This window comes from Bidens hawaiensis, unplaced genomic scaffold (genome assembly GCF_021521415.1).
Source record: "Bidens hawaiensis isolate Kalapana, Puna unplaced genomic scaffold, B.hawaiensis_p1.1 tig00058960_1, whole genome shotgun sequence".
NCBI lineage: Eukaryota > Viridiplantae > Streptophyta > Magnoliopsida > Asterales > Asteraceae > Bidens > Bidens hawaiensis.
In genome coordinates, this window is record NW_027500618.1 from 82,416 (window position 1) to 108,293 (window position 25,878).

Consider the following 25,878-nt stretch of genomic DNA (forward strand, 5'->3'; position numbering starts at 1 on the left):
AGCTTCTTCGTATGGAAGACTATCCTTCATGGGCTGATAAGTTTGAAACCTATGTTCAGGCTTTAAACTATGGGACGTGGGCAGCTGTCGAAGAAGAGTATATCATTCCTAAGAATGAGAATGATGAAAATTATCGATTGTCACCAACTGCAGATTGTGACAAAGCTTTGTTCTTAGAAGAGAAGAAAATGTTAAATCTCTTTCAATAAGCCATCAAAGCTGAAATCTTTCAGCTGTTACAGCATAATGGTTCATGTTACTCGATTTGGCAAGCATTGTTGAACAAAGACAGAGGAAACCCTGACATGAGAAAGAGTAAAATGGCGCTACCCAAGAAAGAATTTGACATATTCACTCAAGTCAAAAGAGAATCGTTTGCACAATTGATAGAAAGATATTGTTATCTGGTGAATGAAATGAAGAGGTTAAAGATTGATAAGCCTGATTATGAGTACATTGATAAGCTTGCTGATGCACAACCTGAAGAGTGGGGTATATTTATAATGATTCAGCAATCAAACCCAGTGGCATATGCATGTCTAAATCTAGCAAGTTTTATCGAGAAGCTCGAAGTTCACGATCTGGAGCTTAGAAAGAAGCAAAAGATGAAAACAACTACAGTATCACAAGATGTAGGATTATACTCCAAAGGTTCACAATCAGGTGTATCCTCTAATCCCAAGATTCCCACAGCATTCTATGCTGAACAGACTGGACAAGCCTTTGTGACTAGTGTACCTGCTACTCTTGTTATTCCACAATATAGTAGTAGTTACTTGGGCACTATTCCAGTATCTCAAGCTTCTAACACACAAGACCCTAATGTTCTAAAGTGCAATATTGCTGTAAACTTGAAGAAAACAAGAGGCCTAACTAATGAAACAGTCAAGGAACATATGCCATTTCTAGGATCAGTTCTGGAATCTTATGAATGTTTAGTTGTTGGACGTATTGGTAACTACAACATGACCAAAGAAGATTATGATCAAATCAACCCAGATGGGATGGAAATGATTGATACTCGTTGGTGTATGGCTAGTGTGATCAGGAGAGCTCAACGTTTCAAGGAAATTACTGGAAGAAATGTGTTGGATGGGTCTACTTCAAAGTTGGGTTTTGATAAATCCAAAGTCAGATGTTTTCTATGCAAAGAAAAGGGACACTTCAAAAGGGAGTGTACAAGCAAGAATGTAGATGATAATGCTGCAAATCTATTTGGAAGGCATTATTACAAACATGCAATATATCATCGACCTTCTCAAAATGAGGCTGAATCATCTAAGGGGAAGAAATCAGAATCTTCAACATCACAACAAAAGGCTGCTACTGCACAGATGGATGAGGGGTTCAACTGGAATTCAGTGTTTCAGGAAAATATAGCAGAAGTTGTTGAGGACAATGAAAAGGTTGAGATGGTTGACAAAAGGGATGAATTCAAGTTGGTTGAGGTAGAGGTCAAGTTGTTGAAAATGAAAGTTTGGATAAACTGTTGAAGGTTGAAGACAAAGAGAGTGACAATGTTGATTAAAATGATTCTGATGACGAACTTCCAAGAACTTATGACAAGATTCACACGGTTCCTTTTGATTATCTTATCTCATTATTTCCCCCTGATACAATTGAAAGTTTTGCAAGCTGGTTTAATGGCGAGGAAGTACCACATGGTAAGATTGGTTTTGGAGAGGAAGATAATGTGGATGAATCAGAAGTCAAGGATTCAAATAAGGTTGAAGAGACGTTGGTTGATAGAATTCTTGAAGATACAACTGATGAAGAATCTGAAAGTTCAAAAGAAGAACCAACTGATCATGCATTCATGGCAAACCAGGTAATTCTAAACTCAAATTTGTGTGAAAAATGTGAATTGCCTTACGATGAATGTGATTTTAAAGCTTTTGTGATTAAAGAGTTGAAAAAACATTATGACAAATCTTTACTAGCTCTTAATAAGGTTAATGAGGCATATATGAAACTTCAAACGTGTGAAAAGAATTTGTGGGCTAAGATTTTACAAGATCAAAAGACTATTTCAATGTTAAAACACACGGTTGAGCATAAACAAATTGCCATTAGCAGTCATATAGATGAGAATGTAGCTCTCAAGCTTGAGTTACGAACACTCAAAATTGAGACAAAAAGAGTCAATTTAAAACTAGTGAGTTATGCTGCATCGTCTTATGTTCTCGATCACATTATTCCTAAAATTTCATCAAAATCTAAGGATGATGTGAATGAGAACATAAAATCTTGTGAGGATTATCATGTTGTGCCTCCACCTATATGGAATGCTTATATTCGCATGAAACCACATGGTTTCAAAAAGGCATTAAATGTGGAAGTCAAATCTCCACTTCATGATACCTCAAAGTCTAATGATGATGATTCTGTTACCTCTGAAAAGGTAGAAAATGAAAGTTCTGGCTGTGATATGACAACTGGAATAAAAGTTGTAGAGTCGGTTTTAACAGAGGAAAAGGTTAAAGATAATGGTTTGGGAAAAGAAAAGTCTGTTGATTCGAAGAGATTTGCTAAAACAAGTTTTTATTATAAGCAATCTGATCGAATTAAACCAACACAAGTGAAAAATATTGTGCTTGTTCACGGTAAAACGTCTGAGTCTAAAAAAGAGGCTATATTTAGAAATCAGTCAAATAAAGAGTTTTATTGTCTAAAGGTAGAGCGTGATAAGGCTGAAATGACCACTCAGATCAATAAGTTCATTGATCGGAGACGTTGTTAATTGTAATTAAGTTGGGCATGTATTCTATGCGTGTCCTAATCGATTCAAACATGATCACGCTCCGACTCAAAAGTTTGAGAACAGGAGACCAGGTCTTGGATATGTGAATAAACCAAGTGTTATTTCTAAACCCGTGAGAATTTTAAAATGTGTTGAAACTGTAAAAAGCGAGTTCATAAAAGCTGATACTTCCAAGACTTCACAAACTTCTTTTTATAGCAAGAAACAATCTGTAGGTCAGAATTGGGTGGCAAAAACTATGCCAAATAATTGTTGAAGAAAAGAAAGTCGAATCTGAGTCACTTATGACAAGTGATGATTTATTATCAAGTGAATCAGATTTTGAAGATGTTAGGTTGTTATACAAGAATTTCAAACAACCCAACACCAAGAAGGCTTGGTTTCCTTGTTTCACTAAAACTATTTTCTGTGTGTGCAGGGGCTTCCAAGATACCACGATTCATGTGGGATTATGGATAGTGGAGCCTCAAGGCACATGACGAGTACTCTCCACTTGCTTAAAGATGTCAAATCTATTCGAGGAGGGTATGTAGGTTTTGCGGTAAATCAAGGTGGTCAGATTGTTGGAGAAGTGCACGTTGACAAACATGAAAGTCATATTTGATAAAGTCAACTACATTTCGGAGTTGGAGAATAATCTTCTCAGCATATCAGAAATCTATGATAAGAATTTCTCAACTCACTTCACTGATAAGGAGTGCCTTATTTTAAAACCTGGTTTCAAAATACCTGATGACTGGATATTAATGCGTGCTCCTCGAGAGAATGATCTTTATGTTCTCAACATGAGTATTGCATCAACGTCTTCGTCTTCTGCTCAATGTTTCATTTCAAGAGCGTCAGAACGAGAGTTTGTGTTATGGCATCGTAGGATGGGTCACATTAGTGTGAGGAAACTGAACCACTTGGTTCATAATAACTTGGTCGAGGGAGTGAACTTGAGGAGTTTTCAACTAAATGAAGAATGTTTAAGTTGTAAGAAGGGAAAACAAACAAACAAACCTCATCCAAGGAAACTTGTTAATTCCATCAACTTACCCTTCGAACGTCTACACATGGATCTTTTTGGTCCGGTGAATGTCAGAGGTATCACAGGAGAACTTTACTGTCTTGTGGTTACTGATGACTATCCCAGATTTTCGTGGCTGATAACTTGGTTCATAATAACTTGGTCGAGGGAGTGAACTTGAGGAGTTTTCAACTAAATGAAGAATGTTTAAATTGTAAGAAGGGAAAACAAACAAAGAAACCTCATCCAAGGAAACTTGTTAATTCCATCAACTTACCCTTCGAACGTCTACACATGGATCTTTTTGGTCCGGTGAATGTCAGAGGTATCACAGGAGAACTTTACTGTCTTGTGGTTACTGATGACTATCCCAGATTTTCGTGGCTAATGTTTTTAGAATCCAAGCATGAAACTTATGATTCCCTGATGATCTTATTCAAGAAATTTGAAACGTTGTATAACTTACCTTTTAGAAGAATAAGAAGTGATAATGGGATGGAGTTCAAGAATAACAAGATGCTGGAGTATTGTAACGACCGGGGGATTCTTCATGAGTTTAGCGCACCTTATACTTCACAAGAGAACGGGGTCGCGGAACGAAAGAGTCGCACATTGATAGAAACGGCTCGTACCATACTTTCTGATTCAAACTTACGTGTGAATATTTGGTCTGAAGCATTGGCGTCAACTTGTTATACTCTCAACCGGGTATTTACTGTGAAGAAGTTCGGCAAAATGTGTTTCGAGTTACTTAATCGACGAAAACCAAATCTTAAGTGGCTTGAACCGTTTGGATCAACATGTACTATTCTTGAACCAAGTGGCAAGTTTGGTCCAAAATCAGTTGAAGGATTCTTTGTAGGGTATGCTAGTCCACTACGACGTGTATACATTCCTAGCCTCCACAAGATTGTTCAAGTCCAGGACGTTGACTGTCAACGATATAGTCCTATAGTTCAAAGACCATGATATTCGCGGTTGTTTGATTACGAAAGCCTTTGGGAAAGTTTCAACCTCCCGGAGGAAGTGCTTTTTGATGAGACTGTGACAATGTTATATCAACAACATTTATCAGAAGATCCCGTATCAACACCAAAAGTTCTTGTAATGGTTGTTCCTCAAGATGTCCCAAATCCTATTCTACCTGATAATGTACCAGAGACTTTACTAGTGTTTGATGACAATAGTGAAACAGACGAAGAGATAATTGAGGCTATTTCTCCATCCATTGTTGCTGATGAAGAAAATGTCACCAATCTCTAAAATAAAGTGACAGTTTCTACTGAAATTATGCCAAGAACTGTCTCTAATCATCCAGAAGAGAACATCATTGGAGATTTAAAAGTTGGGTTCAGACAAGACGTCAAATTGATCAAACCCTACAGTGTTCTTATTCAAGAGTATCTCAATTACAGAATCAGTTCTCATTCAAATATTTTATTTCGCAGGTCGAACCAAAGACATACAAAGAAGCCCTGACTGAGGAGAGCTGGGTCAATGCTATGCAAGAGGAGTTATTGCAATTTGAAAAGCTCGGGGTTTGGAAATTGGTTGACTTGCCTGAGAGCAAGAAGCAAATAAACACTAAATGGGTGTTTAAATATAAAGGTGATGAGAATGGTGTTATAGTCAGAAACAAAGCAAGACTAGTTTTTTGGGTTTTAACCAGAGAGAGGGTATTGACTACAATGAGGTTTATGCACCTGTAGCAAGGCTAGAAGCTATTCGGATCTTTCTGGCATTTGCTTCATGGAAAGGGTTCAAAGTTTATCAGTTAGATGTCAAGTCTGCATTTCACGATGGGAAAATCAATGAAGAAGTCTACGTGGGACAACCACCGGAGTTTGTCAATTTAATCCACAAGGACAAAGTGTATCTCCTTGATAAAGCTCTTTATGGTCTACTTCAGGCCCCCGAGAGCCTGGTATGAGATGTTTTCCTAACATCTTTTGGACAATGGGTTTATTAGAGGAACCGTCGATTGCACACTTTTTACCAAATTGGTTGATGGACATCTACTGATCGTGCAAGTCTATGTCGATGATATCATATTTAGGTCGACAAACGATGATCTGTGCAAGCAGTTCGAGGATGTGATGAAACTGAAGTTTGAAATGAGTGCAATGGGGGAGATAAAATTTTTCCTTGGACTTCAAGTGGAATAGTTATCTGATGGGATCTTTATCCACCAGACAAAGTATGTCAACAGCGTCCTGGCAAAGTTCAACATGGCTGATGCATCGGCAATCAGTACTCCTCTACCATTGAATCATGGTATCGGTCCTGATCCCAACATGGAGAAGGCTGATCAAACTTTATACCGATCTATGATAGGCTCATTAATGTATCTCATTGCATCTCGGCCAGACATCATGTATGCCACATGTTTGTGAGCCCGATATCAATCGAATCTGAAGGTTTCACATCTCATGATCGTCAAAAGAATTCTAAGTTATCTCAAAGGATGTCCGAGGGTCGGTCTCTGGTATCCAAAAGACGATGAGTTTGTGCTGAGGGCATTCTCAGATTCGGACTATGGAAGCTGTAAGCTGAATGCCAAATCTACAACGGTAGGGTGTCAGTTCTTCGGCAAGCGTCTTGTCACCTGGCAATGCAAGAAACAGACCACGGTTTCGCTATCTACCTATGAAGCTGAGTATGTAGCTTCCTCCAGTTGCTGTTCTTAGGTTTTATGGATTCAACAACAGATGCGGGACTACGGTTTGAATTTTCTTACTACCCCTATCTTCGTAGATAATACTGCAGCCATTTCGATAACAAAGAATCCGGTAAATCACTCTAAAACTAAACATATTGAAATACGGTATCACTTCATTCGTGATTGCTACGAAAAAAAGTTGATCACCGTAGACAAAATTCACACCGATGAACAAAAGGCAGATATTTTCACCAAAGCTTTTGATATGTCATGATTTCAATACTTATTAAAACTTAACGGTTTAAAAGTTTTGGACGGTGTTGACAAAAGGGTTACCGAGATAATGGATGGGTTGGATCCTAGTGAGCCTAAAACATCAGATTCACTTTTTGTTGTTATGCAAATATTTTCATATGGTTTTTGATATTAAGGGGAGAAATTTTCTGAAAAACCAAAAACGTTGAAATATTTGAAAAATCCAAAAACATTTTAAAATTCAAAAATGTCAAAAGTAGTAAAAATGCTACTCAAAAAATGAGTTTTTGAAGCAAAAAGGGAAGATGATAGTACGTTGATCATCTGGTCCCAAAACCAGTAAAAAGTAAGCATAAAAAGCTGTGTGCTTAACTGTATTAGTGCATTGGTAGGCCTGTAAAACAAACAAGTAGGGATAAGTAATTGATATAAACTTAAAAATGCCAAATGGATGGGTTGTTAGTTTCTAACAAAAGTCTTGATGATGATGGCAGAAATTTAATAGCTGGTCATACTCAAGCCTTTTAATCAGAATGATTGGTTATAAATTTGTTAAAACATAGTTATCAATAAGTTGTTAACGCTTCAACGATGTATGGTGTTATGGCCTTAAATCCTGTATTGATGTATGCTTTAAGGTTCCTGGATCCATCGGGTATTTATGCGGTTTATCATATGGGTATTCATTTCGATGAATATTTAAAAATGCTGTAAAAGCAAACCCGCAGTCTAAGATGCTTTATAAGTCATTAAACATGATCGCATAAGTACTTATGTACTAAAAAATTCATTACTGACTTGATCAAAATCCGTTGTTAGACGTACATTGTCCCTTTGCTCGCGTCTTATTACCATTAAGAAACAGACCACAAGGGACACAGTGTATGCAAGCCGACCGATGAAATCGTGCAAACTCATCCATAGGAAAGGACCTTAGGGTATTGCTTGATAACGGGGGTATGTCTTGTAGTGGGGATTATTTTTTGATATGCTTAAAAATGAAAGTCTTTTAATATTTTGATTCTAAGGTTTAAGTCAAGTTGGGGTGATTATGTAAAAATCAAATTATGCCTGAATCAAGATTAGAACTAATAAATCCTGTTATCTTGTGCCTAATTGAATCAATTAGATGTATCACAGAAATTTCTGAATCATTTGTTTAGAAGGTTTAGGTGGACAACAATACCAACGACTGAACACCAGTCAGAATAAAGGCTGAAAATAAAACTGTGATGGAAGGACAATTTGGTCAATATGAATCCCTGCTCAAACTCACAAAAATATGTTATTTCTGTTTTGTTAAATTTTTAGTTTCACTTGTTATTGTTTCTATTTGGAAAACCAAAAAGATTTTATTTCTGATTTAGTTTTCGACTCTTGATGTGTGGGTGAACTATTTCTCTGAGGTTTTTCTAGAACAATGAAACTTGTTGTGTTTCTCAAAATTCAAATCAATTCAAAACGTTTATCTAATATACTCAAGGTCATTAAATTGGACTTGATAAACAGTGGATTTTCAAAACGAGCTTATTTAAGTTATTACTTTAATGTGCAAGGACATTAATTTGTACTTGGGACATTACATTTGTGTGAATAGCAAGAAAGTGGCAATGAGATATGCAACGAATAAGTCATAAACAATTATGCGCCGCATTAGTTTTAGACTTATACGCTGCATATGTTGAAAATTGAACATATCCGGAGTTCACACATATACATCACAAGTGTGTCATAGACAATATGACCGTAGCAGACTGAAAGTCACAGGTGGAATAGTGTTTTACTGTTGGGAGGAATTATTGCAATTCATGGTTATATAACCGACAATATCAACTCATCATTTGTTAAATCTATCTCATGCATACTAGTACCTGAAGTACTACATCAGGTAAAATAACTTGAAGTATAATTGATTCTGTTGAAATGAGTATTGTAAGAGTCTTATCAGAAGTCCGGAGTCTAAATGTATAACAAACATTTACACGGGATTGTTTTGCAAATTTAAAAGATGATGACGGTTGAAAAAGATGATCCTGATGAAGATGCAAATATGTTGAAAGAGATGAGAATTCAAGAATTTACAAAAATTGAATAAGTCGTTACTTTCATATATCATGTTCGGATAAGTCGTTACTTTCAAATATTATTTTTTGCTAAGATTCTTCGAAAGCATATAATGGAGGAAAACATCACGGATCAGATATATATGATAATCTGATCATATTTTTACCGAAGCTTCAGGTGGCTCGGGTGTTGTCAAGACTACGCCAGCTAATAACAAATTGCTAAGAGAAATGTTTGATGTATAGTGTTAAAAGATAGATCTAGCCATATCCGAGAGGAAGTATGTTAGATCATGTACGTCTACAGATCCTATAGCTAGGATATTTAGACTTTGAATGTCATTTGTATATGTATGTGTTTGTGTTTTAGCGCATAAGTCCGTGGGAGTGCATATGTTATGCAGCGCATAACATATGCACCGTATAAGATATACGCCCCAAGTGATGTTTCATGTGTTTCCTATAAATAGGGACTTATGCGTGATTAAGTAGACTTTTGGTCATTCATGTTATATGTTAGTGAGAAAGTTCCTAAACTGTCATTTCTTGTAATCATTTGATAGTATCAGTGACGTATGTGCTTAAAGTTACTTGTGATGCTCATTCTCATTGTATTTCGCACCTTGAGACATAAGCTGTAACAATATCAGAACCTAATCAATGTCTACAACAATCCCCTCATCCCTTTTCATATTTGATCTTCATCTGATACAACGTTATCAATGCAAGAAAGAATTAAGTGATTATAATGGTGCGTCAATGTAATATCAACGATGCATCAAAACACTTACAAAAAGTGCGTCGAAACCCACATTTCACATACTAAAGCGCTACACACTGGAACATTAGATTTTAAAAAAGAAACACATGTTTTGATAGATAATTTAATAAATTCTTTGGCATACAAAGAGAATGTTCGTTTTAGTTTGTGAATCCAACTATAGAAACATTTATGGATCACTCAGTCGGGTAAAACGTATCGTTTAAGTTTTTCGGATATTCGAAATGTTCATTAATTAAAATAGCTTGTTTATAACAGTCACATCCAAGATGATAATTTAAATTTCTGAAGTCATAAATGTAAAATTTTGATATGCGTTCAAGGATCTGTAAAGAGACTTATGCCTGGGATCCAAGTTCCAACCTTAATGTGTGATTGATAAGATCAGCTGTTGGACCAACAAACTGAACAGGACCTGGAAAAAAATATATGAAAAATTAATGTTAGCACCGTCTTACCAAAACGGATAGCTGGGTCGGTTTAAAGGTCAAACCATGCATACGGGTATGAAACAAACTATCGTTGTATTGGTTGTTTGTCTATCTTTGCGAATAAATAGTAGAATATGACACAAATGCAATTTTGCACGAATCATGACATGAAGTGGTTAAGATTTTGCTAAAAAAAATAGTCCCCGTCTCCAATGTTGCAAAAGTCGCTAGACAGACTCTATGCGTTTGACTGAGAAGTTGGGTACACTCGAAGTATTCAGGGAGTATTTGAAGAGTATTTGGACATGGTAAATATAAAGAAAAATAATTTTTGAATATTATATATATGTCAAATATCATTAGTTTATTAATTTTTATAACAAAATATGTGAATATCAATACAATTAAGAGAAATACATTTTTAAAAAATAAATTATTCTAAAAATTGTTAATCATTAATTAAAAAAATGATATTTGTTCTTCAATATTATGGGAAGACGAATTATGTTTTATTTTTTAAAGTCCAAAACGGTTCAAGCTCACTAACTAGATGCGATTCTGGCTAAGGTTGACCACCTTTTATCCATGCTTAGTAACTTGGCGGAGTTAAATAACTCCCATCGGCGACATACCTTGTAGTGAGTACTCGGCCTTGTAAACCTACTTTTACAGCATTGCCCGTGTCTAGTATTTGTTGAAAATAGTGGACCAATTCGGTTAATTTAGCGCGGCCGAATGAGTTAGGACACGTAAGAGTTACACCTTGTCCAACAAACTAAAATCTGCTTAAATTGTTTAACCAGTAAATGACGAATATAGTTATGATGAACTAATTATTTAGAATAGTTATAAATAAGGATAAGTTTGTTTGCTAATTAAATACATAGTTCAGTCTTTAAACGAGAGTTAAATGAGTTAGATTTTGGGGCCCATTTAGAATTTATGTTAATATAAGATTATATTAATAATCTTATATGAGAATAAAATAGCCACAACGTTTTTGCATAACAAAAGTAAGTACGTACCCGCCAAACTAAATTTCATGATATATCGTTGTACTCAAAAAATAAGGGAGGGCCAATTAGCTCTCTCTCTCTCTCTCTCTCTCTCTCTCTCTCTCTCTCTCTCTCATTTTACGGATCTAAAAGCTTCAACCATAAAAGGAGCATTATGCCACCCTAGCCGATCTCCGGATAAACTGGCCACCGCTGACACACCGCTCCGTCAGTCTTGCGCTACTGCTGCCACCCTAACCGATCGCCGGATAAACTGCCCGAATGAGTTGCACGCCGCCGCCACCGTCTACACGCACACCACTCTGTCGTTGATTTGTCATCAACGTTTGTTTGTTGAACCTGTCTTAACAGGTGCTATTCATTAACCGAGGTATACATTTATCTCATCGTAGTTAATAATAATGTGTACATTATTATTGTGCTCGTATGCGTTTTGTAACCGGATACTATCGAGTTTCGTTAAAGTGACGATCACTCGTTTATATTTTCAACTGCGCATATTAATTAATTTGATTAATTAATTATTTGACATATTATTAAACCGAATTTAATAATGTTAAAGTTTTTACTGATCACCAATGGAACCCAGCAGTGGTGTCAGAACCCAATTAGATCTTTGATGATATATCTTTCTCTTTCGCTTTAAGGATCTAAAAAATTCGGCCGTAAAAGGAGCAATCGGCCACCCTAGCCGCTCGTCAGAAAAACTGTCCACAGCTTAAGCGCTACTCCGTCACTCCTCCGTCGCTGCTACCGTGTACCCGTTGTCAATGTCATGGTTACGCGCCGCCGCTATCATCTACACGCCATCACCACTCGATTATTGATTCGTTAGTAGCGTTTGTTCGTTGAACCTCGGTGTCTCAACCAGTTATTCATTAACCGATGTATAAATTTATCTCATTGGTAGTTCATAATAATTTTTACATTATTATTGTGCTCATATGCATTTTGTAATTAGATTCTGTCGGGTTTAGTTTTGGTGCTGATTATTCATTTATATTTTCTGTTGCGCATATTAATTAATTGGATTAATTAATTCTCTGACATATTATTAAACTGGATTTAGTAATAGTAAAGTTTTGACTAATCACTATTGGAACACAATAGTAGTATTAGAGCCTTGGTTACAACATATGAGTCGGTATCGGTCTTTTAACCGAATTAGAACACTAAGTTTAACTAGTTTTAAAGTTTTTGATCTTATTAAATTTTAGGCACTTTAATTTGGCCCGACCTTGTTTTGTGGTTGTTTGTTTTTATGCAATTTTTTGCCACCTTGATGGTTCAAAGTTGTAATCATTAGGTGTTGTATAATTTTGGTAAATATTGTAATAAACAAACACCCAAAGGTAAAAACCCAGGAAGCTAAACAAGATTCATGAAGTCAGTGGGAGTTTCTTGAGACGACTGGATGCACTCAAGTCCATCATTGTGGTTGTTTGTGTGTTGTGACCTCGAGGCCCGATGGATCTTGCTATTAGGCTCTAGCAAGACTAAATAAATTTTGGCTATATACATTTACATATTATCTTGCTATTGTGGTTGCTTATATCTTAAACTTTTTATAACATAACAAACCGAAAACCAACATAAATTTAAACAAGAGTATTTAAAATATTAAAACAATCATATTAGAACATGTTCTATAAAGGTTTTACAAATCGTCAAATTTTGTCATTAAAACAAAGTTTGTTTTAAAAAAAATAACAACTAATTAAGTTTTGCAAATTAAACTAAATTTAATTTTCCAAAACTATTAAGTTAATAGATTTTTATTAACTTAAAATTTGTTAAATGAGTCGCGACACACTTAGTTTTAATAGGTTACTTAAAATTAAGTTTCCTGAGAGATGAAATGATAAATCAACTTGTGTCGATTAAATTAAGTGAAACTGGCTTTTACTCTATTTGGTAAATATTATAATTAAATCCCAGTTTTAAATCTATAGTCCATGCCATCCTACTATAAGCTACACTTGGGGCAAGCTGCGAAACTTCAAATGTTTGGAGCCACAGCACCACACTTGATCTATAGCCTATCTCTCCAAGGTGCAAAGGTTTCGTTGACATGCCCGACCCTTCCGCACATACCTGTACTAGGGCGACTATTTCTTTACTCTCTTGCTATGTGCCACAGCTATCTGGAGACTGAGGTGGGCATAGATGAGGCTAAACGTATCTAAATAGACAAGAGTATCGTAAAATGCCTCGTACGCAAGAGTTGTGCTTTTACACAATATTGGCAATCGTTGTCAGTCTGCCTACCACATACTAATGTTGCGTGCTATAGCCGCCGTTACTAACTGCTATAGCCAGATTCTCAAATTCCTACTCTATTCATGTAATTGGGTCATTAATAAAAAGGAATTAAATCATCAAAAATATTGATAATTTATCTTTTGCTTATTTAAATTGATGTCTACTGAAAATAACTCCTCCTTCAGTCTCAAGTCCATACCTGAGAAAGAAAAGCTGAATGACACAAACTTTCTTGAATGACACCATAATCAGATAATTATTCTCAAAATGGCAAAGAAGCTCTACATTCTCGATGGACCAGTTCCTATCGAGCCAGAAAATGGCGCAGTTGCTAGCCACTACCTCTTCTGACCTCCCTAAGAACTTGGAAGATGTAGGTGTCTGTGAGATGCTTAAGCAACTCAAGGGCATGTTCGAGAAACAAGCCCGACAAGAGTGCTTTGACACAATGAATCAGCTCATAAGCTAAAAGAAGGAACATGGATCCTCTATCAGTGCGCATGTCGTTAAGATGAAAGGGTACATTGACCGGTTAAAGAAACTTTATTATCCCCTATCGGATGAATAGCAATGGATTTCATCTTGAACTCTCGCCCCAAATCCTACGACCAATTTGTAATGAATTTCAATATGAATGCCTGGGTTAAGACAGTGTTGGAGCATCATGGAATGCTCAAATTTTCTAAAATGAATATTCTTAACAAAACTAACCAAGTTCTGATGGTTAAATCTGCCGGTGTTAAGAAGCCTAACCCAAAGAACACGTGTCATAATAGCAAGGTCCAGAAAAAAGGTTATCGTTGCTGTCAAGCATGCCACCAACGCTAACAAGAATGTTGCAAAATTACCATTGCCACCTCCTGAAGAGCGCCACTGTTATAAATGCAACAAGATGAGGCATTGAAAACATAACTGCGGCAAGCATCTAGGCAAGCTGAGAAATTAGAGTGCCAATGGCGAAGGTTGCTCTAAAGGTATTTCTATCTACATTATTTGACTTTTTGCTATTTCCAGCAACACATGGGTATTTGATACCGGATGTTGTTACCACATTATTAATGTCTTGTAGAAACTGAAAAATGGAAGAAGCTTAAACAAGGAGACATGGAGCCCATCATTGGTGATCAGAAGAGAGTCCTAGTTCTTGCAAATGGCACATATCATTTTGCGTGTCCATATGGTCTTGTAGTTACTTTAAATTACTGCTTGTTTGCACTTGGTATGACCAGAAACATTATTTCAGTTTCTTCACTTTTTGAACAAGTATTTAAGTACGCTTTTAATGGTATTCCTATTTCTACTCACTTGAATGATGTCTTTTATTTTGAGGCTAAACCTCGGAACGGTATTTATGAGATTAATGTTCAAATAGAGAATAACAAATATAATCTTTCAAAATGTATCAGATCTGGTATAAATGATACATTTCTATCGCATCATTGACTTGGCCACATAAGCAAGGAATGAGTTAAGAGACTCCAATCCGAATGGATTCTTAAATTCACAGGACCAAACTCTTTTGACGAATGAGAATCTTGCTTAGCCGGACAAACTCGCGAAGGACTCCTTCACCAATATTAGTGAACGAGCTAAGGATATGTTAGGACTCATACATACTAATTTATGTGGTCCTTCAAGAACCATGTTTAGAAATTATGAAAGACACTTCGTTTCTTTTATTGACAATTATAGTAGATATGCTTATGTTTATCTTATGTAACACAAGCAAGAAACCTTTGAAAAGTTCAAAGAGTTTCAAAATGAAGTGGAAAACCAACTCGGTAAAATCATTAAAATACTTTGAACAGATCGAGGTGGAGAATATTCCAGCTTGGAGTTCATCAATCATCTAAAAGAGCGTCATGTGGAATGGTTTTAGAGTTCACTACATCCGGCACACCCCAACATAATGGCACGAGCGATAGGAAAAATCAAACCTTTCTAAACATGGTCTAATTAATGATGTGTAGAGCTAACTTTCCTCACTTCTTTCATAGCTTTACTCTTATAACTATCGCTCGCATTGTCAATATGGCTCTGACTAAAAAGGTAAACAAAACTCCATATGAGATTGGCATGGATGGAAACCCAATTTGTCTAACTAAGAGTATGGGGACGTGATGTACACGTCACCAGCGATTTTGATGACAAACTCGATCCTCGCCACGTAAAGTTGTTTTCATTAGATACTATAACCAAAGAAAATATTATTTTAAATATCTTGATATAAATATGATTTCTATTAAAAGGAAGGGTCACTTCCTCGAGAAAGGAATTCTCAAATGAGGAACTGGAAATAATATTGGCCATCTTGAAGAAATTCGAGAACTACAAATAACTGCTGAGGAAGTAAGAATGTCTGATCAACAAGTTGTTGTAGAAAAATCAGACACAAGTACAAGTGTTCGCAGAGGAAGTAGGATTCGCAAAGAACATAAAGATAACTATGGCATCTAAATGGTCCTGAAGACCTATAAGTAGCTGAGTCTAATGACGAACCTGCTAACTAAAAATTTACTCTCCTGGATCTTGAATTTGAGAAATGGCAATAACCCATGAATGCGGAGAGGCAATATATGTGTGGAATTCATGTGTGGAACTTGGTTGAGTTACCCTCCGAGTGTCAGGCAGTAGGGAGTAAGTGGATTTTCAAGAGAAAAACCGACATGCATGGAAATGTACAGCTTATAAAGCATGGCTAGTCGCGAAAGTTTTACTCAAACTCAGGGTGTTGACTAGGATTAAAACTCTCGCCCGTTGCTATGATCAAATCGATAAGGATATTGTTGGCCATAATAGTGTACTATGGCTACGAGATATGGCAAATGGATATCAAAACCACTTTTCTTACTGGACACCTCTTTGAAGATGCGTATAAGGTTCAGCCTGAAAGTTTTGTAGATCCTATATATTCTAATAGGGCGTGCAAACTTAATAAAACCATTTATGGCCTTAAGCAGGCATCTCGTAGCCGGAATCTTTGTCTTAACAAGAAAATCAAAGATTTTCGTTTTATAAAAAAAATGAAGATGAGCGTTGTGCTTATAGAAAAGCTAGTGGGAGCACTATATCATTCCTTATCTTGTATTTGGATGATATACTTAATATTGGAAATAACATACTTATGCTTGAAGAGGTCAAGCACTTGTTGGGATCTTGCTTCTTGTATTTGGATGAAATACTAATTATGGAAACAGCATCCATAGCTTCAAGAGGCCAAGCACTTGATGAGATCTTGCTTCGCAATAAAAATTTTTGGTGAAGCTGCTTATACTCTAGGAATCAAGATCTACCGAGATAGATCTAAGCGGCTTATAGGGTTAAGTCAAAGTACATACATAGAAAAAGTAATGACACGTTTCTCAAAGGAAAACTACAAGAAAGGTGGAGTTCCTGTTGCTAAAGGAACCGTGTTGAACAAATCACAATCTCCCTCAACGGACATTGAAACTAAGCACATGCAAGCAATTTCATATGCTTCAGTGATTGGTTCTATCATGTATGCTATGTTATGGACTAGACCTAACGTCTCGTATGCTTTAAGGATGACCAACCGTTTTTAGAAAAGTCCTGGCATTGCCCGTTGGACTGCAGTAAAGAACATTCTAAGGTACTTAAAGAAAACCAATGATATGTTCTTAGTGTTTTGAGGGGTGGAAGAAGAGCTCACTGTAAGGTGTTACACTGTCGCTAGCTTCCAAAGTGGCCGAGATGATTCTCGCTCACAATCATGATTCGTATGAACTCTTAATGGAGGAGTCGTTTGCTAGAAAAGCTCCAAACAGAGTGTGGTGGCCATTTCAACCACTGAATCTGAGTATATAGCTGGATCAGATGCTGCAAAGCAAGCTGCTTGGATGAAGAAGTTCATCTCCGACTTCGATGTGGTTCTAAGTATATCAAGGTATTCTGTGCTAACACAGGTTGCTATTGCTTAGACCAAATAGCGCAGATCTCATTATAGAGCCAAGCACATTCTGAGGAAGTTCCACTATATACGGGAAATATTGGAATAAGGAGACATCATATTAAGCAAAATAAACACAGATTAAAACCTAGCAAACCCGTTCACTAAGCCGATGACTCAGGACAAGCATGACCAACATTGGGATGCTATCAGTCTTAGATTAGCTTGCCATTTATTTTGATTTAGTATTTAGATGTACGAACATTTAAACAGTTCTACTTTTGAATTAACTTTTGATTTAATGGTTAAATGCAAATATATAATCTTATAAATGTGTTCAATTTAATAAGTTTAATCCATAAATATTATATTCTAAATTATCCGTAGTCGGTCAAGCTCATGGGAACAACTATAAATCTAGACATTCTGACATTGGACTCAAGGAGTTGAATTCCAAACTCACAGACCTCATTCTGAATGACGTTAGATGTAAATCGCATCAAAATCCTCTTCATGGATGTCAGTCATTAGATGTTTTGATTTTGGTATACTCATTTAGTATCCTTAGACGTGAGATGCATACTACACCTTTCGTTTACCAAAGACCATTCTTTGATAGGTGCTAACCGGTATCACGTAACTACCAGTCATAAAGGCATTCGTTGGGAACATTTTTGAAGTTTAGTGGGAGTTGTATGTAGTCAAGATGGAATTCTGTACTCTTACATTATATTTAACAGTTAGACATCATGGCGCCCTCGGTGATTCAAACTGGTGAAGTGAGACCTCACCCAAACTTACTGCTTGTGAGATTGAATCCCATGTGAGATTGAATTGGATCCATGTCTCATTGTTCAATTGATGTCTTATACGAAAAGGATATGTGACAACGATTACCATAAGCTCATTGTCTTGCAACAGGATGTTCCATAATGTTGTAGCTTATTTTATTGTTAATATAAGATTATCATTATTAATAATATAATATAAGAATAAAATAACCTACAACATTCTTGAATAACGAGATTAAGTACGTAGCTGCCAAACTCAATTTCGTGATATATCCTTATACTCCAACAATAAGGGAGGGCCAATTAGATCTTTCGTGATATATATTTCTCTCTCGTTTTACGGATCTAAAAACTTCAACCGTAAAAGGAGCAATTGGCCACCCTAGCCTATTGCTGGATAAACCAACCACCGCCTACGCACTGCTCCGCCAGTCCTCAGCTGCTGATGCCGTGTACCCACTGCCAATGCCGCTGTTACGCGCCACCACTACCGTCTACAAGCCGTCACCACTCAGTTGTTGATTCGTCACCAGCGTTTGTTCGTTAAGCTTCGGTGTCTCAATCGGTTATTCGTTAACCGAGGTATATATAATTAATCATAATTTGTAAATTATTATAGTGCTCGCACACGTATTGTAACCGGATCCTGTCGATTTTGGTTTTAGTGCTGATTACTCCTTTATATTTTCTACTATGCATATTAATTAATTTGATAAAATTTAATTTTATAACATATTATTAAATCGGATTTAATAATGTTAAGAGTTTTGACTGATCGTCACTAGAATTCAAAAGTACTGATTGTGTGTCATTTGATTAAATGATATTATTAAGGTAAAGCTCATAAACTTAAAAGAAATTTGGAAATGTATTTATTCAACATGGTATATGTGTTATTATATTGCTTTTCTTCCAATTTACCCAATATCATATCATAAATAATTAATGTGTAAAATATGATTAAAAAACTATATTTTTAAACCAAATCAACTTAAATAAGTAGCAACGTAAGTTAGATGAATGTACCTGGGTTGGCGTAACGGTTCTTTAGAGACCATTCATCGCGCATTGACGCAAACTTTTTGAAAGGAGCACCTAAGGTAATCAAAATGAATTATGTTACGAATTTAAATAACTAATAAATCTTAAAAAGAATATTTTGAACGAAAAATAGTCAATTTAAACTAATATTTAAAAAAAAAATTGGTTTTTATTGGTCTCAACTATTTCATTTTGGTCGATGCTGGTCTCAACTTTCATTTTGGCTGGCAACGGTTTCAACTTTAACATTCGTTTCTTCCACCAGTCTGCGACTAAAGAAGTACTAACTCCGTTACATAATTGCTGACGTGTCCATCCTACTTGCCAAAAACACATGACAATGCAGCTTACGTGGATATTAGCTTATACTTAGCATGTTTACATTCACAATCAATCCCTAATTCTCCACCCGGCACACCCCAATCAAAATCCACAAATTCTCTCAAGAACCCTAACTAAATCATTGAATCGATTACACTCTCAAGCCCTAATCACACTCTGCTCGCAATGATTTCATCATCGTCTTGTACATTTGCTCGTAAGTAAAACCCTAAAAATTTCAAACTTGATTTATAGGGCAATTTCAAACCGTAAAGGACAACCGTAGAATTCATCCTCATTTCGAGAACTTCTGTGACCAGCAACCATACGAATTGCAATTAAATCATGGTTGCAATAGACATTTCCCTATAAATCAAGTTTGAAATTTTTAGTGTTTTTCTTACGAGAAGATGTACAAGACGATGATGAACTCATTGCGCTAGAGTGTGATTAGGGCTTCAGAGTGTAATCGATTCAATGATTCAGTTAGGGTTCTTGAGAGAATTTGGGGATTTTGATCCGGGTGTGTCAGGAGGAGAATTGGGGATCGATTATGAATGTAAACATGTTAAGTGTAAGTTAATATCCACGTAGGCCGCCATGTCATATGTTTTTGACAATTGACAAGTAGGATGGACACTTCAGCAATTACATAACGGAGTTAGTACTCCGTTAGTCGTGGATTAGTGGAAGAGACGAATGTTAAAGTTGGAACCGTTACCAGCCAAAATGAAAGTTGAGACCAGCGCCGACCAAAATGAAATGGTTGGACCAATAAAGCCAATTTTCCTATATAAAAGTCATGTCCAACAATCCTGTTGAGTTCAGCCACTTCACCGGTCGAACCGGTAATCTGTCGGTTAAAATAATAATGGTTATAAAGGCATAACGGGACCAACTAGAAACTCGGTTCCTAGTCCGGCCATTAAAGGTCATAAAATATTGGACGTTACCTTGAAGTTCCACCATTGCTTTCTTGATCACAGGCTTAAACTTGCCTGCAAAAGTTATTATACTTTTAATACAAAATATGTGAATTCGCTATAACTTAAAGGAAATAAGAGAGAGGGTGTATGGTCGCTGGTTGTGCAGAATCACTTAATTCGTTGGTGTAAGGTTCCGCCAATCTTCGGTTTCTTAGTGAGAGATGTATTAGAGTTGTATAAATTAGGGCGGTTATGGGAAAGGGAAAAGGAAAAGGAGGTGTTTCACGGGATTGTGATTATAGCTTGTTGGAGCATTTGGAAATCGGAGAATGAAAATAAAATTTTAAAGGAAAAAGATCAAGATTGAATTGATAATTGGGTAGATTAAATTTTTTAGGTTTCTTTTGGTACAATCATAGATCTAAGAAGGCTCCGATAAATTGGTCAAATTGATGTAATTTTATTTTCAAGTAATTGTGTTCTTTTGTGGGTTCGTGACTGCCTTCCGGCTTGTGAAGGGAGCTTGTTCTGCGTTTTTGCCTGGTGTTTATAAAAGTTTACATTTGGAAAATAATGATAATAATAAAAAATAAATAAATAAAGAGAGAGTGTGGATTAATACCTTGCCTTCTCTCCACGTCCATTAAAGATGTCAATGCCGTTCCACCTACTGTCCAATCTTCCACACGGGCACCTAAATTTCCCACCTGAATTTCATAAGACAACCATGCAAAATTTAGCAACTTCATGGTACAATAAATCTTAGTTTCTGACAATCTATTATTTGAAATTATGAGGGTAAAATAGTCGACCGAGTTCACGGTGTTTTTTTAAGATCTATTTCTAAAGCTCAAAATAGATTTGTGCGTAGTTTAAATTAGGCTCAAGCTCAACTTTATTATTCATTTAACTATTATATATTTAACACATTTAGAGCATTCCTAGTCCGTCATCTATCACCATCTATATAATTACACTAAAAGAACAGTGCAATTCTCTATCTTGTTCAATTAAATGATATTTTTTATACCTTTATCATGACAGTTTTTTTCTCAACTTTATTCATAACCAATTCAACGAATATTAAAAAATAAATTGGGGCAAACAAAGTTTTCTCGAATTTACAGAAAATCGCAATGTTCTCTCTCCCCCCTCCCATAATTTACACTCGTAACTCCACCCTATAATTTGCAAATTCACCTCACATAACTTTAGAGGATTTGTTGAGAATGCCTATACATCAAATTGTAACTATAACTTTATGTATCAACTAATATATAACATTTAATTGTTTTTTAATAGTTCTATATATAATAATCCTTATTATACAAATATAAATTTAAAATATCATATGAAAATTAAATAAATAATAGGTATTAAGCCGATACGTGAAAGTTTGGGATGGAGCTCATTTATTAAAGGAGCGTGATTATAAGCTTGGCTTAATTTGAGCTTTTATTAAGCCGATCTCAAATGGTTTATGAGCGGATCAACTCGTTTAGAGAAAGTTCAAAAGCTAACCGAGGAAATCAATCCTGTCTTTCCGGAATGAAGCAGAGCTGCCGCTCCATAACCCAAAGCATAGCAGTAGTTTGAGTCAAAATTTGATGGCAAACCACACCTCCCTTCATAACTGCAGATAGAGACCATTTTCAGCATAAATGAAACCAGTAGCATTTTTTTAAATTTCCACGTAAATTAAATTGGCCTTGGGGTTCACCGTCCGGCTTTGACAGTGTTATATCGAACCATGAGTGGTTTTTGTCATCGTAAACAAAAACCAAACTGCTAGAAAATTTAAACCAAACCAAAACAAACTCTTCATTCAAAATTCATAAACTATATATATGTATGAATGGGTATATGTATTCACGGTCTAACCTCAAATCAAATTGTTTATAATGTTTTGAAAACTGTGAAAACGGTCACGGACAAAAATCTTTTGATAACCTAACCATGAAACCAAACCAATAGCATACCCGAAAAAGTGTGGCTGCCCTTTGAAATTCTTGTTAAATCTCCTCTTTTCTAGTTCAGCTTCCACCATTTGAATGAGCATCTTTTCAGTTTCTATTTTAGAGACCTATAACCAAAAAATAGTGAACCAAACCCAATATATTTATTAATGATCAATTAATATGTAAATATAAGTATGCCACAACCTGCACATTTCCATGAGGGTCTCTCTCTAACAGCAGCTGTTCCTGAATTGCTTTTGGTAATATCTCAAAGACATCATGAGACTGACTCCTAAGTTTCTTCTTCCATGCTCCTTCTTGATCAACAACACCATGGGCTATGATTTCATTAAGCTCTGCAATAAGTTGTTGCACCTGCATATCATTCATGATCCGGTTAAGGTGCAATTAATTCACTAAACATCTATAAACCCTAAATGTATACCTCTGGAATGAAATCAATCAAGCCTTCTGGTATGAGGATAATACCATAATTGTAACCAACATCTGCGCGCTTGCATATTATGTTTGTTATATAATTTGTAATACTCTTTAGCGTCTGCTTTTGAGCAGCAACCTGCAATAAAATGAGTTAGCCATCAACTTTATTTATTGCAAATTAATTGCTTTTAAACATTTATTTAGATAACATAGGATAAGGGATGCCTCTTCTCCAATGATTGTTATGTTTGGATGCGTCTGCAAAGCACATTCCAGGGTTATGTGTGACGCAGCACGGCCCATTAACCTTATAACTGCAGTTATAATTACAATAAAAGAGGTGAATATTGTAAGAATATGAAACACTGATTGCATTCCATTCAATAGACGATTACTATATCTATAGAGATGAACCGGGCCCGTGGGTTCCTAATTAAATACTATGCATCCCAATAAAGATGACACAATTTTCAATTTTTACAACTATTTGACGAGTATAAACGCGAATAAAACTAGAAAGTTTAGAGCATGCAGGCTTACAGTGATAATATTTTCCTGTCGAACGAGCATCGACAATCAAATTTCCAATCATTTCTGAATATATCTGCATATCATAGAACAACAACCTTGCATAAATGAGCATTGCAGCAACTTACCTTGATGCCTTGAAACACATAATATTCTTACCTTGCATGCAGTGTCAAACCCGAAACTTGTTGGAACTTCTTTACACTTCAAGTCACCATCTATGGTTTTTGGGCATCCAATAACCCGAGTTTTCATGCCATTAGCCCTTCAACAAGTTAAGGATACCAATAAAATCCTAATCACATTTGGTCTTTCGAGCAGAAACAGAATACAACATACCTAAAGTTTTCGGCTAGCAGGCAAGCATTTGTATTCGAGTCATCCCCACCAATGACTACAATTCCATCTAAATCAAGCATCTTGGCTGTTTCCCGAGCTTCATGAAACTGCAAGATATTACAATCTCGTTAACAAACCCAAAATTAAATCAAGGTATTACAAATTTAATGTATACCTGCTGAGGTGTTTCAATCTTGTCTCTTCCACTACAGATCATATCAAAGCCGCCCTACAAATTATACATTCTAAACATAGTTAACACTTAACAAAATAAAAAAAGAAAAACGTGCGCTTGCAGCATTACCTGATTTCTGTAAGGGTAGACGAATTCGTGAGACAAATGAACATATTTACACTTCAAAACTCCAATAGGGCCACCTTTAAACCCATATATTGTGCTGTTTTTGGTTCTATTATGTAAATAGTCTGTATTAATCCAGCCAACCATAGGAAAACAATTATTAGCTCTTCAATAAATAAACAAGTTATATATCGCAAATGCATACGTACCGAAAATTCCAGAAATCACATTGTGTCCACCGGGAGCCTGGCCTCCGGATAGAATTACACCAATCTTTAGACTCTTCGTCGGTAAAGAGCCGCCTGCTTTCAAGGATACAGATGGCTGTCCAAACAGATTTGGAAAAAGCTTTGCGATTTCATCTACATTATTATAATCCAATTATTTTGTATGCATATTCATATATAAGACTACAAGGAAATAGATATGATCTGAAACTATTTGGTGCAGATAATAATATTGTATAAATTAACCTATCAGTTGCATCCCAATCATTTAGGATCAACTTAAGATCACTTTCAACTACCATTAATAGCACAGTTTCCTAGAATCTTTAAAAATTTTTGCGCCGGAAGTAGAAAAAATTTTGGGCCTTAAGTACAAGGGTTTATTATTGAGTTAAATATTAAATGTTTTAATGGGCTTACTTCGTTATGATTGGATTGTACAAGATTTTATTTTATAAAAGTGAACTTAAATTAGTTGAGTAATTGGGTTTAAATATTAAAAATACATGTTTTGTTTTTTAAAAAAATATATATAATTTAACAAAAAAATCACGCCTATCAGGGTGATCGGGCCGAGGGGCATCGACCACCCTACCCTCTTCAAAGCCTGCCTTGCTAACTGCCATTAAAATTTCTGTTAAATTAATGTAAAGTGATCAATTTACCCTTACTAATAAAAAACTGAAAATTCATAAAACCAATCATCATCCAACAACCCAACAAACCCCTATCTTTATGCAGGGGTAAAGCTTGGACGAAAACGCGAAGAGGATAAACGAACTCAATGCATATAAAAATTTTCATAAACGGGAAGCCATGCTCAAAATTTTAAGACCAAAAAGAGCCAATTTACAGTACTACGTATAATAATTTTCGGATAAAACGTTAGGATCAGCTTCCCAAAAACTTAAGGAGAATAATAAGCAGACACTTTCTTTTTCTTTTTTTCACAATTGTTAAGTTCTTTTTGCACCGGATTAAAACGTCTCGTTTTCTAATGTTACATACGACTACATGTGTTTTGAGTGGTTGGTGTGATGGTCGTGTGATGAAGAGATATGGTGATTCGGAGTGGCGGTCGCGTGGTACCAGTTATGGTAACTTAGTTCGGGATGGTGATGGGGTGTTGGAGACGATGGCGATGACCGCCGTGAAATTGAATCTGGTGGTGGCGGCGGCTAGGGAGGATGAAACAGATTAGCTTAAGAGAGAGAGAGAGTTTTGTCCCTTTGTGTATTTTATTTGTTAATTTTAATATAAAATAACTAACATATAAAATTACAAAAACACCCTCATGTGTAAGGCACATGACCAGATTTAACAAAAGAAATTAACTGGGTTAGTGACAAATGACGTAACCTGAAATAAATTTGAAACATGAATTATGCCTTTTATTATCTCTTTCATTAAAGGACGTTTAATAAGAATCATGTCAAACATAAATGACGTCTTTTACATTTTGTCTATAATCTATTGAACAGCCAACAAAAAGCATGTATTATTATATAAAAAACCACCCCAGCACAATGATTTCTAGTGTCAATCAACACAAATTAAAATAAGAACACATATAAATCATCTACATCTAATAGCTCAGAGAACCTGGATTGCCGGTGGCGGAGGTCTTAAGGCCATCGACAACACTGAATGAAGATTTGAGTACGGAGGGAAGAGGAATGGACGCTTGAAGGCGACTAGTCTCGACTTCACTGTAGACGGAGGACGAGCGGCCGGGTTTCACATATCCGTTGGTAGTGGGCATGACCGATAGATTGATGAAAGTAATTGTGATAGGAATGAATAGGAGTGGATTTTAATTTTGTGATATGTGTACATTGAAGGGTAATTGTGATATTTGTCC

General features: G+C 35.9%; 1 protein-coding gene across 1 annotated transcript; it reads right to left on the reverse strand.

Moving 5' to 3' along the window:
• Positions 1–9,866: 9,866 nt before the first annotated feature.
• Positions 9,867–25,779, reverse strand: LOC143602457 (pyrophosphate--fructose 6-phosphate 1-phosphotransferase subunit beta-like). The gene is made up of 16 exons (XM_077079553.1): positions 25,620–25,779; positions 24,000–24,152; positions 23,794–23,915; positions 23,665–23,718; positions 23,490–23,596; positions 23,310–23,415; positions 23,163–23,226; positions 22,848–22,936; positions 22,627–22,758; positions 22,386–22,556; positions 22,203–22,306; positions 21,745–21,856; positions 20,846–20,930; positions 20,251–20,295; positions 18,962–19,030; positions 9,867–9,943 (listed from the first exon to the last, which is right to left on the reverse strand). The coding sequence occupies exons 1-16, from the start codon at positions 25,777–25,779 to the stop codon at positions 9,867–9,869; spliced, it is 1,650 nt and encodes a 549-aa protein (XP_076935668.1).
• Between the last annotated feature and the right edge of the window lie 99 nt (positions 25,780–25,878).